This window comes from Mauremys mutica, chromosome 23 (genome assembly GCF_020497125.1).
Source record: "Mauremys mutica isolate MM-2020 ecotype Southern chromosome 23, ASM2049712v1, whole genome shotgun sequence".
In the NCBI taxonomy this organism is placed as follows: domain Eukaryota; kingdom Metazoa; phylum Chordata; order Testudines; family Geoemydidae; genus Mauremys; species Mauremys mutica.
Window position 1 is genome coordinate 12264655 of NC_059094.1, and position 13605 is coordinate 12278259.

The 13605-nt window shown below is 40.1% G+C and overlaps 1 protein-coding gene across 3 annotated transcripts; it reads right to left on the reverse strand.

Moving 5' to 3' along the window:
* Positions 1 to 3674: 3674 nt before the first annotated feature.
* PDIK1L (PDLIM1 interacting kinase 1 like) lies at positions 3675 to 13276 on the reverse strand. Of its 3 annotated transcripts, none has more exons than XM_044997924.1 (3): positions 13231 to 13276; positions 10251 to 10552; positions 3675 to 7625 (listed from the first exon to the last, which is right to left on the reverse strand). In XM_044997924.1, exons 2-3 carry the CDS (start codon positions 10533 to 10535, stop codon positions 6885 to 6887), a joined length of 1026 nt encoding a protein of 341 aa, XP_044853859.1. In that variant the 5' UTR covers positions 10536 to 10552; positions 13231 to 13276; the 3' UTR covers positions 3675 to 6884. The 3 variants fall into 3 exon arrangements, with proteins under 3 accessions (XP_044853859.1, XP_044853860.1, XP_044853858.1); XM_044997925.1 differs by lacking the exon at positions 13231 to 13276 and adding an exon at positions 13192 to 13201; XM_044997923.1 differs by lacking the exon at positions 13231 to 13276 and adding an exon at positions 12144 to 12389.
* Between the last annotated feature and the right edge of the window lie 329 nt (positions 13277 to 13605).

Genomic DNA, 13605 nt, shown 5'->3' on the forward strand with positions numbered 1-13605 from the left:
GGACCGGCAGGCCACCCGCTGCGTCTTGTTGCCCCAGGCACACGCTTGTAGCGTGGGTGCCTGGAGCCGCCGCAGCACATCAATAAACCACCACCACAAGTGGGAACAGTGTGGCAGTAACAGCAGAGAGGCCATAGGCTGAAAAGGCCACCTTGACTCCCCCAGAAACTTTCTGTGGCACATGGAGGGATATTAGTGGAGTGGCCTGGGGGAAAGCTTACACTGCTGTATAGAAAATTTCAGTCTCCAGGGCTCTCACTGAAAACAAAAATGTAAGTTCTCTGTGTGCCCCCAGTGTTTCTATTTTTGTAAATTTAGGGTTTTTTTTAAATCTCTCATTTTCAGTAAAATAAACATACTTTATCTGATGAAAAGTGCTAAGTACGAGCTAGATATTATCACCATCAACACTAACGTGAGGCAATTCAAAACCCAGGGAGGCTCTGGCAAAAATCATGGTTATAATGTGCCACCTCGTGGCCATGCTCAATATTAGTCAGTGGGACATTTGAAAGTTCCAAGTTACAGAACATGTTAGTCGTACTGGGTAAATATTAGAATTGGCACAACTATTTGTCATGAATAATATTCCTTACAGTTACCTTTTTTTTTAGTCAGCAGTTTCCCAGCCAATCTGATGCAGTACAGCCTAGCTGACAGAGCACTGCACGGGGAGTCTGAAGACCAATGGTCTTATTCCTGTCTCTACCACTGGCCAGCTGGATGATCTTAGACATGTCACTTCACCTCAGTGCTTCAATTTACCCATCTCTAAAATGAGGATAATGATATTGATCTCCTTCATAGAGCACTTTGAGATCTATGGATGGAAAGCACTGCAAGAGCTGGGTATTATTCTAATGTATTTTCATAAATACTCACCAGATACGTCAGACACACTCTGAGGCACTTTGTGGCATCCAATATGGGGTGAAACAAATCCCTCTTTGTTAGCTAGTGGGAACTGTACCTGTAAGAATAACCAGCACTTTGCATCAGCTGCTCACCCCATGACTGAAAATGAGGCACAGCACATGTTACTTGGCAGTGTGTCCTGCAAGCTGTGGGGCCCTGTTAAAATGGTTTGTGTTTAAACATTTTTTTTGCTAGTTTACCTTGAAGCAGTATCCTTTGTATTCTAGTAGAAGTTCATTACCCTTTTCTCCTCTCTTACAGCTCTTCAGTAGCAGTTTAGAAAGACATTTAATTAGCGCACAAGCATAAAAGAATCATGAACACCAATCCTTGATAGGAAAGAAAAAAACAGTACACAAAAAAGTCTCCCAAGTTCATATGCAGATTGTTAGTACAAGGTTCATTTGAGCTTGCACAAACAGTCAATGTTAAGAAGGAAAAAAAGTGCAGCATTTTGAACGAGAGGGCAATGTTCCAAGGGGCGGGGCATAATTACTGTAGGTTTCCTCAGACAGGATTTTATCTAAACCACAAAAGAACCGTCTATCATTACACTGCAATTTAGGAAGGAGCCCTGATTGGCCGATGCACAGAGACGAGCATTATTTAAATGAACACAGAAAGCAAAAACAAAAACAAGTAAAGTTCACAACCCCAGCACCAAAGAGAAACGCCCTGCCAATACATACAGTACAAACAAGCTCAGACTACAGTTTAACACAATGCAAAATGAGTGAAATAAAGTAGTTGTATTAACTTACAAAAAATGTGACCTTCATTGCCTCTAACTGCTGGGCCAGAGTTCCATCACCCAAATTAATTTGTTCTAAAACATTAACCTGTAATATGTATTTGGAATTGATGTAGGTTTAGTATTTTATTTCATTTGTGGGATGGGAATTTAGTTTGTTTTAAAATCACTCTGAACAAATTAAAATAAATATAAATAAATGTCAGTCAGTCAGGCAAGGAATTGGGATAGTTTTGCCTTGAATTTAATCAGTTTTATCATGTAGCAAAAGATGTATACTTTAAGGAGCAGGGGGAGGAACTCGTTAGCTTATTGATTTTAGCACATAAGTCTTTCACTGCTGGGAACCTGGTCCATTTTCTTCACTGGGATAGATGGGGTGTCACAGGTCAGGACTGAGGTGCATTGGCAAAGATGAAAGATTTCTTTGGTGGAGGGACAGGGGAGTCAGAAGACAAGGAAATAGAATTTATAAAGTTTACAGCTTTTGCTATTCTACACATTACTCATCTCACCCTAGTTGTACTATCTCTCAGTCTGGAACACTCATACTACTATTTTTTTTTAATTAATCACGGAAAGTATTTTTATAATATTTCCACTCATCACAACAAAGATTTTTCATCATAATTATTAGCATCACTGTAGTGCTTAGAAGCCCTAGCCAAGGACCCCAGTGTGCTAGGGAGTCAGTGTCATTTCACATGCCTCCTCCAAAAGAGTCAATTACATCTAACAGGCTCCAGTATCTGTCTAAGCAACGGATGCTGCCCTCTGATTGGGGAGGCTTTTTTCCAGCTCCAACTTAAAACCAGATTAGTTCAAACAATTAGGCCATATCTAGCATTCTGCAGTGGACACATGCTATGCTTGAGAAAGGAGAAGTGCCAGTTAGCACCTTTCTTTAATGCTTCCCTCCAATCCTTTGCAGTGAGGCTAATGTTGCAAGACATCATTGCTGGGCTGGTGAGAATTTCCACACACATTCTGAACAGTGCGTGGCATCGTTCTGGAATAAGTCTGACTATTCCAGTGCACAACACAGACATCCCCCTAGGACGAACCTCCCATTGGTGTGTATTTGAGCATAAGTTAACAGTACAAAGGTAATTCTAATGCATGGTTCTCAAACTTTTGTATTAGTGATCCCTTTCACACAGCAAGCCTCTGAGTGTAACCCCTCCCCCACCCCTAATTACTTTTTTTTATATATTTAACATTATAAATTCTTAATGGTAAGAAAACTTGTGCATAAGACCACCATGACTTAGACCTCATTAACAGCCTCAGCAGAGAACAGGGACTGAATGGACAGGGCCCATTTCTATTGGTAAGAAAATTAGCTGTTGATCTTCATGTCTCATCAGTCCCTGCTGTCAGATTTGTGGCACACTGATGGGAAACCAAAAGAAAACTGTTACTACTGATGCTATTCGTCTTCCATGAATAGAGATAGGCTTGGAAGGATTAGATTTTGAATCAGTAAATGTTGGTAGACATCAATTTCACCATACACCTACAAACCCATGAAAAAAATATTTTCTTCAACAAAAAATTTACAGATAGGCAAAGAAAGAAAAATCCTGCTCGAGAAATTACTAGAGTGTTTTGTATATTTTGACACATGATCTTGACAATTTGTGTTTTGACAGTTATAAAGCTTTAACTTTTTGAATCTCAATGTCTATTGTCTGACCCCTCCATAACTTCCCATAGCTGTGAAAATTAAAAAAAAAAGTTTATTTTTAAACTGATTATCTGTCAAAGTTATCAAAAACTAATAAAAATGAATTTTGCCAAGAATGGAGAAGAGACTTCAGGGTTCAAAAAGACATCAATCTAGCACCTTTCATAAGCACTAAATTTATTTAAGAAAATGACATACTAAGAAACTGATACTATTCAATAGTCCTTTCCTGGCAAGCAAGTGACTGAACAGACAAAGAAGTCTCTAGTTTAGGTGAAAAATATATAACCCAATGACACTGACTAGGAAGAAAGTTTCTCTACAGTCTCCAAAGGTTTCATTTAAATTCAGATTTTATTTCAAAACAGTCATGAACTTAATAAATTACACAATAATTTTCTCCCTTTATAAATTCTTCATAAAATATATTTTACAATTTTAAAGAAAGATTAGAAAGTCTTTTCTTTCTGAAGTGCTGATGAATATCTTGACCTTTGTGTCATGCTGGTGAATTACTTTGTAGCTGCTACAATAGTTTGATTTATCAAAGGTTTTACAAAGATCCAAAAATAATAATAATAAAAAAAAACAATCACACAAAAAACCACAGACCTCAAGGACTATCATTCAGTGTTCACCAATGAAACACTCAGCTTCACCACTACCACTAGGCTAAGCACCATGCGAGGGTCTTATAGGTACCCTCAGCCTTTAAAGTGGCAATTAGTGCAAAGAAACACTTTGGGAAATCAACAGTTCTACTTTATGATCCATTAACTATCACTTTTAATTAATTTCTCAGCTGAAGTTAAGAAGCAGGTTCACGGTTATCCTTTGAAACTCTTCAGAGGAGATTAACTGATTCACAAAGAAGGTAAGTGCTAAATATTATTCCAAGACAGACTAACATTTTAGGGTACATTAGTGAACAGACTAGTATCCCTGCTTTGATATTTTTAAAATCTTCAAGTTTGTAGTTCTAGCAGGGCATGATCTTTTATCTTACATAACACTCAAAAAAGCATCAACTTTTCAATGTCGAAATGTTACCAGTACATTGTACAGTAACACGGCATACAGTGTCAGTTTTGCCTTCCTCCTTGCACTGTGACCTTGTCTTTAAAGGCAAGCTGGGGCTTTTGGTGTACCGATTCAACTTACAAAACATTAACAAATGACTTCCAATAAGTTCCATTTATTAATTACAAAGTTTAACTCCCAACCTTACCTTTATGGACAAAGTCACATGCAAGAAAGACAGTGACATCACTATAAGCCTGCTCAAGATGACTGGGGCCAATTTTCAGTTGGTATAAATCAGCAAAGCAATCTATGCCAATTGCAATCTATGCCAATTTATACCAGCTAAGGTTCTGGCCCAATGTGTTCTATCAACATCTCAACATGACAGTATATCTTTTCCTGAAATCTATTGCAACCTTGCATTTCTATAGCATCTTCAGATTTCCAAATGCTTTAGAACCAATAAGCCATACAATACACCTTTGAAACATGGAAGTACACTCACTTGAGACACACAGAAGTTAAATAACTTGCCTATGGTGACAAAGTGAGTCAAAAATAAAATTCAGGGTTCCTTGCTCCCTGCTAACCTGCTGCACCACCCTACACTGTGCAAGGACACAATACAATTCACTCTTAGAAGTTTAGTAAAGTACCAATAACCCTGCTTCATGGTCCCTTCCCTTTTTGTTTTGGAGGGACAAACTGTACTTTTCATTTGTGGTAAGTGTTCATTTCACTTCATTCATGGGGACAGTAAACACTGACTGGTCAGTTTCACTTTCTGATGTTCACACAGCAGCACTAGGGTGCAATATTTAGATTGCAAGCACTTCAGGGGACTGTTTAAACCCAAACAAGAAGTGTTTTTCATTTGAAAGTTTCCAAAATTTCATGAACTTGGTTTTGTAAAAAAGTTGTTTAAAAGCCCACTGCAACTTTAGGATTTTACTCACCATTAGACGTGACATTTGGGTGAGTAAATTTAGTCTCAGGTCTCCTCCCCCAATTATGATCAGTTTAAAGGGTAAGCAGGTAAGATCATGCACCTGAGCTAGTGAGCGTTCATGACACTATTGCAAAGCTGTTTTAGTCTACCCAAATATGCACGCTTCATGAAAGTTCTCCATTAACATATGGATCAGTTTTTGTGGAGATGGGTTAAAAGCTTTGTACTATTTCAAAACTTTTAGATTTACCATCCAGGATTAAAAATAAAATCGAAAGGAATAAAACACTACCGCTTAATATGTAGCAAAACAATGCAAGGATTGGTTAAAGTTTTCCACATAAAAGGTTCAACTGAAGCTGCGATATTTCATTCGCACATTGAATTTTGGGACTTCTCTCCAACATTTGAAAATAGAGATGCTCACCATTTAATTAAATCATCCCCATAGCACAATTACGTTAAGTGACATAATTGCATCAATGCCAAGAAGAAAGGAAGAGCAAGTGACTAACAGATCTGGGTAACAAACAAAAGGACAAAGAAAAATTGTGTTTCAGTCTCTCTTTTGGGAGGGGGAAGAGTCTGAGTACTATTTTATCTGCTGCATTCCTCTATTAAGTATCTACATTTTCATAAACCAAGTTCATAAAATAACCATCCCAAAAGTGCTGTAGTTGCTACTGGATTATAGATGAACAAGTGCAGGCAAGTTAGGAAGCTGTAGCCTCAGGTGTTAGAGTATTTGGTTATCAAAATAAAATTGAATAATTAATGATCTAACAAACAAGCTAGCACATGATTGCATAAATCTGTAATTTGACTCCCTCAGCTACAAACTTACTAGGTGGTAAGTGCTCAGCTAAGAAACATCTCAGCACCTTTAAATCTTCTGATTCCTTTGCATTGCATTTTTGTCTACAAAGTCAAGTTTTAGGCCCTTTTTTTTGTTAACAAGCTATAAAAATAAAAAATGTAAAAAACAATTAATTTGGGAGCGGGGAGGGAAGTATGCTTTTCGTTTGTTTTCCTCACAGATCCCAATCATCCAGATTCACACCAAATAATTTAAAACAAAAAGTGGCATTTTCTCTGTATGGAATGCAAACTCACATGCTCAGTCACTCACATATACATAAATATATACACACAGATTTACTTTACAAAGCACAAGGATTTGCATTACCAGCATGCAAACCTCCTCTTCCATGGGAGTTCCTAATACTGTGATAGGAAACTGGAATGTCTGCAATACTCCATAACATATTTCTGGAAAGCAAGAACATCTCAACTCATGAATTTTCTTGGCCAACTTATATAAACGATCTTTACCTCCACACTTGAGTATAACATCTTGGTAATATACATATAAATGTATTTATAACAAAATGGCCAACTCAAGTTTACTTTAATTTATGCAAATCAAAAGAAATTCAGTTGGTAAAAACTAAACCCTGAAGTTCTCAGTTCAGGCTTGTTTTGTTTTTTTGCTGCCACAAAAGGCTGCACCATTGTTAAAAAACAGAAGCAGCTCTGTTGAGAGGTTTGAGTATTCGAGGTCACGTGTCCCAGTTGCTGTCTTTAAAGGCAATTTTGACTAATCTGAGTTCTAGTTCAAAAGCATCAGGACGGTCTTGTGGGTTGGCAGCCAGCATTTCCTTAATCAGCTGCTTCATACGGGCATTCATAGATTTTTTCTTTACAGGGATGAGAAGTTCCATTTTGGGGTTTTCTAGAAGCGCCTCCCCAACTGGCACAATCTCTGTCCCTTGCTTCACATAGCTCCCCAAAAGTTCTTTCTTAGTCTCAGTGTCTATGAAGGTGATCCTTTCTAACATTGCCCAAATTATAATCCCCAATGCAAAAATGTCTGCTTTTGCAGTGTAATGTCCTTCCCAGACTTCAGGGGCCATGTAGAAGTCAGTCCCACATGCTGTTGAAAGGAAACATTTATTTACGTTGACAGGCTCTTCAGGGTTCTGTCCTGAAGCTGAACATACCTTACTTAACCCAAAATCAGCTACTTTCAGAGTGGGTTCCAAGTCACTAGCATCCATTCTGCTTTGTGAGATCAGAATGTTGTCAGGTTTGAGATCACGATGGATAATCTGATTTTTGTGAAGGAAAGCCAGGGCACTGCTGAGTTGAAGCATGAAACTGGTGTTGGTCTTGCGGCTGGGCTTTCGGGATAGCAGGTACTCATTCATATCTCCTCCATCACAGAAATCCATCACGAACCAAAGGTAATAGGCGCTTCTGGGATCAAAGGCTATTTCTCCTTTTAATGAGGTCTCTACAAGCTGTAACAAGGAAGAGAGATTTCACATACCTGTTCAGGAAGCATAATTCACAGAAACAAAGAACTACTGACTGAAAAAATAAGAAACAAACAGAGAAAGAGAAGTTACATTCTTATCTATTTCATGTAAAATTTAATGAATTTTGAAATGTCAATGAATTTGACAATCCTACTAATTCTCTGCCTGAAAAACATAGCTCAACTTCCAATTTAGAACCTAGAGCTATGGGCAGATAAAAGTATTTTGAAAGATACCCAAGTATCACCGTCTCATCTGGGCAGTGTCCCAGCCACAGCAAAGCTAGATTCACCCACTCTAACAACTTTAATCCAAATACAGTGTTTCAGCAAGTAGAATTGATACAGTGCCAAGGACTTACTTGTCCTCTGCTGATGAAACATTATGTAATGGAACTCTGAAACTTTCTTTTCACTCCATCTCCATGAATAAATTCTAACATTCTATCCATGAATAAATTCTAACAAAAAACAATCAATATGCATAGCTAAACAGCAATAGAAACTAACAGGCTTCTGCTTTTGTTGAAGTTATTTTAAAGTAATCACTTATTAACTAGCTATTTTCCCAGATGCATGGAATATATTTGAGCAGGAATTTCCAGTTACTGATTTATATGAAAACTAATCAGCTTTGTTAGTCCTAATTACACAACTGTACATTTGCTTCCTCAGCTTATGTGAGGTGGCTTTCAGCACATTCTGGAAGCTAAGCATTTCAAACCATTTGTGTTAATAATAAACAACAAGACTACCAATACATACTGGATTAAGGCTACTTTGAAAGAATTTTAAAAAAATCAAAGCAACTGCTAACATAGCCTTCTAGGAACACTTTTTGAATCAACACAGTGAGGCTCTTTCTTCTGACAAGAGAGTGCAAAACACATGGCAGCTTTAAAGTGACATTGTTAATATAGCTGTGCTCCTAAGGTTGCAAGAAGCAGAGACTGAGCAAGGAATACAAATTACATTGTTCAAACTACTATTCACATTTTACCCACACCTCATGACAGTGAAATTAATGAACTGTGGCAGTAGTGAGGAATCTTTCTACAGAAATATGTCATAGCAGTACATTTTTTTCTTCCACATAGCCCTGCCAAATCTTCCTAGTATTTAGCACCTTAGTTCAGACCATTAGTCCACAAAGTTCAATATCCTACCCCTGACAGCGGCACAACACCAACAGGTAGATCCTCAAATAGTTTAAACTGTCATAGTTCCATTGGCTTCAGTTTATAACAGCTGAGTATCTGTCCCAAAATGCTTTGTAAGAAGGCACTCCCCCTTCACTACTTGCATACTGCACCTGGCCAATTCTGTAGTGTTCTATTTTTTGGGTAGGGGACAGGGCAAGAGATTTGACTGCCCCCAACTTAACATGTATAATTATAAATGTCATTATAAAGTTACCCAAGCCTCTTTGAAAGTCTAGATACAATAGATAATTCTATACTTATAAGCTCTCTGGGACAGGTATTGTCGTTTTCTGTTTTTGTCCTAGCACAAAGGAGCTCTGATTTGGTTGAGCCCTGTAGGTGCTACAATACAAGTAATGTATTTTTATTTATTATTAAACTTGAACCCATACTCTTTGTCACTCCAGCAGTACCCTTTAGATCATCCTTATTCCATCAATCCAAAATAGAAAGTTTCTTTAGCTCACTTAGTTTAATGTCAACAACACTGGTCCCTTTAACAGTGAGCTAGGCACTTTCACAATTTTCCCCAGCTGTCATGTCTAACATTGTCCAATGAATGCATCAAAGACAACAAAAAGACTGCTAAGTTGTGAGGGGCCTTCCTACGTTTGTACAGCACAATGGGGCCTAAATCCCGATTGAACACTACTATAATAAATATTTTTAAAAGGGGGCCTGCACTGGATGCAAAAAACAGGAACAAGTGTCTGATCATTACATATCTGATCAGCTCACACAATTGATGTTTAATGTGATAACACATGAGATATACAAATAAACTAAACATTGGATAAGTATTCACTGGATGTGCTAGTCACACACTGAAGAGTGCTTTTATGTACGAATGTGAATTTCCTTTCTCAGATATATTCCTATCGTAGCCTCATCACCTTTGCTACCCTTTCAAAAGCTTTTAAGGTTTATTTGCCCCCCATTTTTAAATAAATAAATCTCTCTTGCACTCTGGTAATGAACTTCCTGGTTACTGGCAGAATCCTAAGCAATGGCTTCCTAAGAGGAAGTAACCATCTTTGCTTCAGAGGACAGCTGGTGTTTAGAAATCTTTGTGAGGTCTGTCTTAATAAATCAGCAAATGTCCATTCATGATTAGAGCCACTGTAGGGCTTTTACCCAGAAAATGCAAGTGTGTATCTGGATTGTGTTTTGTTTTCATTCCCTTAAATTGTCAGAGCTATATGGGATTTTAGCTGCGTGACTTTCGTTAAGTCTGCTGGAGTTGCATGGCTATAAATCCGAAAACCCATTGTATTCAAACATCTCTAGAGAACTCTTAGCATTGTTTACACTGCATATAAAAAAAAAGTTGGCTATACCTTCCCCACTTCTTCCTGCCCAGCTAGATACCCATAAATTACTCCCATCCCCCTCCCAGGCTCATGTACCTGTACATAAAGGGAAGAACTGGAACCATGTGACATCTTCTGCACCATACCATCTTTCTGTAAGATGCACTCCTCCAGATGGATAACATTTGGATGCTGGCTCTTGATACTGCTCAGTGCCCAGAACTCACGTAGAGCTAGTTCCACATTCTCTGGAGCATGACACCGAATTTTTTTCACTGCAACCCGCGCAGAGGTCTTCCTGACGACTGCTTCATACACCACACCGTAACTACCACGACCAACCTCCCGTATTAGATCGTACTTTGGCTGGCTACTCACCATCTTCAAGGTCAAGGATTCTGGGGGCAAAAACAACAACAAGGGACTAATAATCCTATGAATGACCACTGATCTGCATTTCCTCTCTTTGTATCAGTATTGTTTGGGCTAATCACTGTGCTTAAAATCATCAGTATTTTCATTCATCAAATATAAATCAGATTGCAATGAGCCATTACATTCAGATGTTACCAATATGAAGAAGCCTCAACCTTGTTTAGTAAAACCATGACTAAGAAGGATTTTCAAATAATATACACTATATACAAGTGTTATCATTTTAGCTGGCCTTTATCATAAAACATTCACAGTTCAGGCACAACAACATCATCTTTCGCTTGTATTAGGTCAGGATAGAACTGTCACATACCTCTCTCGACTGCTTAATCTCAACATCTTTTACTCTAACCCTGTGTACAATTGCAGTGGAGTACTGAGTTTCTTCCCCCATATATTATAGCATTTTTCCAGCTAAGGTCCTGGCTGAAGCCCATACTTAGGAGATTTTATACATTGTTTCAAACTGCATTAAGTAGAAAGTCACATATAGCATGGGTAAACATTTTGTTGTAGTTTAATTATTAAATGATTTTCTGGTACTGAGGCACAAGGAGCACTGAGATTGTATTTAAAATTAAAATACAATCTGAACAAACAGTTTATTATGAAAGGACAGTTTAAATAGGGCAAGATATTTTTTAAAAAAAGACATTCTACAGTCAAATTCTAGTTTTATTAAGAAAGGAAAGAGGCTGGACTAAAATTTATATGTTCATATTTTAAAAAACAAACAAACATGGGAATATACCCAAGATCTTCCTTGCAAGATTACACACCCAAAAATACAATAGCATTGCACTAATGCAAGCCAACCAGAAAGGGACACTAATTACAGACAGAAAAACTTTGGCCAGGAGTTTGGCCAAGCAGAGTGATTTGCAAAAAGAAAATAAATGGACTAAATGGCAAAATAGCAAGTTAAGAGTATTAGAATTAAAATAATCTTTAAAAGTTAGTGACACGGGTAAGTATATTTACTACAGTAAACCATGCACTAAGGACTACTTCACTGAAGCAACCTTCTATCATCTGAAGAAGTGGGTATTCACCCACGAAAGCTCATGCTGCAAAATGTCTGTTAGTCTATAAGGTGCCACAGGATTCTTTGCTTCTATCATCAGGCAACTTTCAAGTATCTACAAGGTTTGCAGCACAAAATAAATTACAAATATAATGTGTGCCATGACAATATCAGTGCAGATATATGGAGACTTAGCAGCAACATCTGTCATGTGAGTTTACATTCTTGAATGATTTAAATGTGAATCTATAAATTCCCCACAGAAATGCCGCTACAATGTGAGATTCAGATAGTAATATTTATTAAGTCTACTCCTATAACATCGTGTTATAAGCATATGGAGAATAGTGCAGCCTAAATGCTAAGGTAAAGTAACTAGAAAATACACAAAGGAAGGTACATGCACACAAAAATGGTATCAAGTTCTGATATTAAAAAACCCAACAAAATGAATGTAATTGTGAAGGAAAGTTACATATTTCCCAGCTATGATCATCTCAGGCTCAAACAGAGCATGGAGCACAATTTACCTTTTAAACATAAGTTTACTGTACACTGTACCAGAAGCACTCCCATTGCTAAATAAATATCAAGACTGTCACCGGTCTTTCCCACTGCCCTCAAAAAAAAAAAAAAAAGGCTATTTCCAGATTCAACAAGTCCCTCCTCTCATATGGCATCAGAACATTCCCAAATATCATTAGGGCCTATGTAATAATCTAACCTAACACCCCAGAAGAGACATTCTAAATAGGTGCGAACCCAGTTAACCATCACAAATGAGGCTATCAGGAACACATGGTTAAAGTTGACCCGCAAAGGAAACACCCAATTGTGTACTTGTTTTTAGGGGGGGGGGGGGGGGGGGGCTTTAGGATATAGGAGTAGGTCCTGGAAATTAATTGTTTGCCTCCTTTTTTGTAAAGAACTTCCTTCCCCCCCCCCCATGTTTCATAATATCAAATTTCACATTCTCTACTCAGATGACCAGAGAGCATCAGCCAGGTAAAGGAAGGGTATCCTGACTGATTGACAGGTTAAATGATTTTTACTCAGGTGTTTCGAGCCCATGTGTTTCATCAACATTTAACTCAAGTACTGGAAAAATGACAGGGTAGGAAACTCTCTCTGCTCCACACTCCCCCCCGCCCCAAATGAGAGAGCTCCCACCCCAGTGCTCTGGTGCTCCCTGGAGACCTCCAGCAAACCCAGAGCTGGCCTAAGATTCCGGGGGGGGGGGGAAGCAGCAGGAAATTAGACCCCAGAGCCCCAAGCAGGGCACCAGCCCCATTCGTTCCCCTACAGGGCAGGTGAGGCCTCACCCCAGATTCCCAGAGCCCCTCCTCCCACCTCAGGTGCCCCCTCCTGAGCCTCAGCCCCCCCTCCCTTAGCCCTTCCCCCAGCCCCCGCCCCCTGCAGTCCCCTCCCCCATCCTGACAGCGTGGGACTCGGGCTCGCCCTCTCCCCCCGCCACAGGAGGCCGCGTTGCTCAGGCCGCCTGTCAGGAGCTCCTCCCCTCAGCCCCCGCTGCAGGCCCCGGGCCCGCTCGGCCCCCGCCTGCCCTTCGCTGCGCCGCACCGGACAGCCGCTCTCCCCGGCCGGCCGGCTCGCGGTTACCTCAGCGCCGCCGCGCTCCCGCCGCCCGGCCGCCATTATAGGGCTCCCTCCCCCCCCACTTTGGGCGCCGACACACCCCCCTGCGCGCGCTCGCGCCGCAGCCCGGACTCGACTCCCGCACGCGCCCTGCCCTTGCCGCTTCCCCATTGGCTGAAGCGGCGGGCGAGCCCCCTCGCCTTCTTTGTGGCGCGCGCCGCCGCTTCTCATTGGCTGGGCCGGACGGGCGCTGGGCGGGGCTTTCCCGAGGAGCTCGCGCCTCTGGTTGCAGCGTGCAGCTCCATAGCCCTCCTCGTTCCCCCAGTTCCATGCATGGGGGCCGGGAGGGATGCGGGGGGTGGGGGGAGGGATGCACTACTGGTGCAGCTCCCAGAGCAG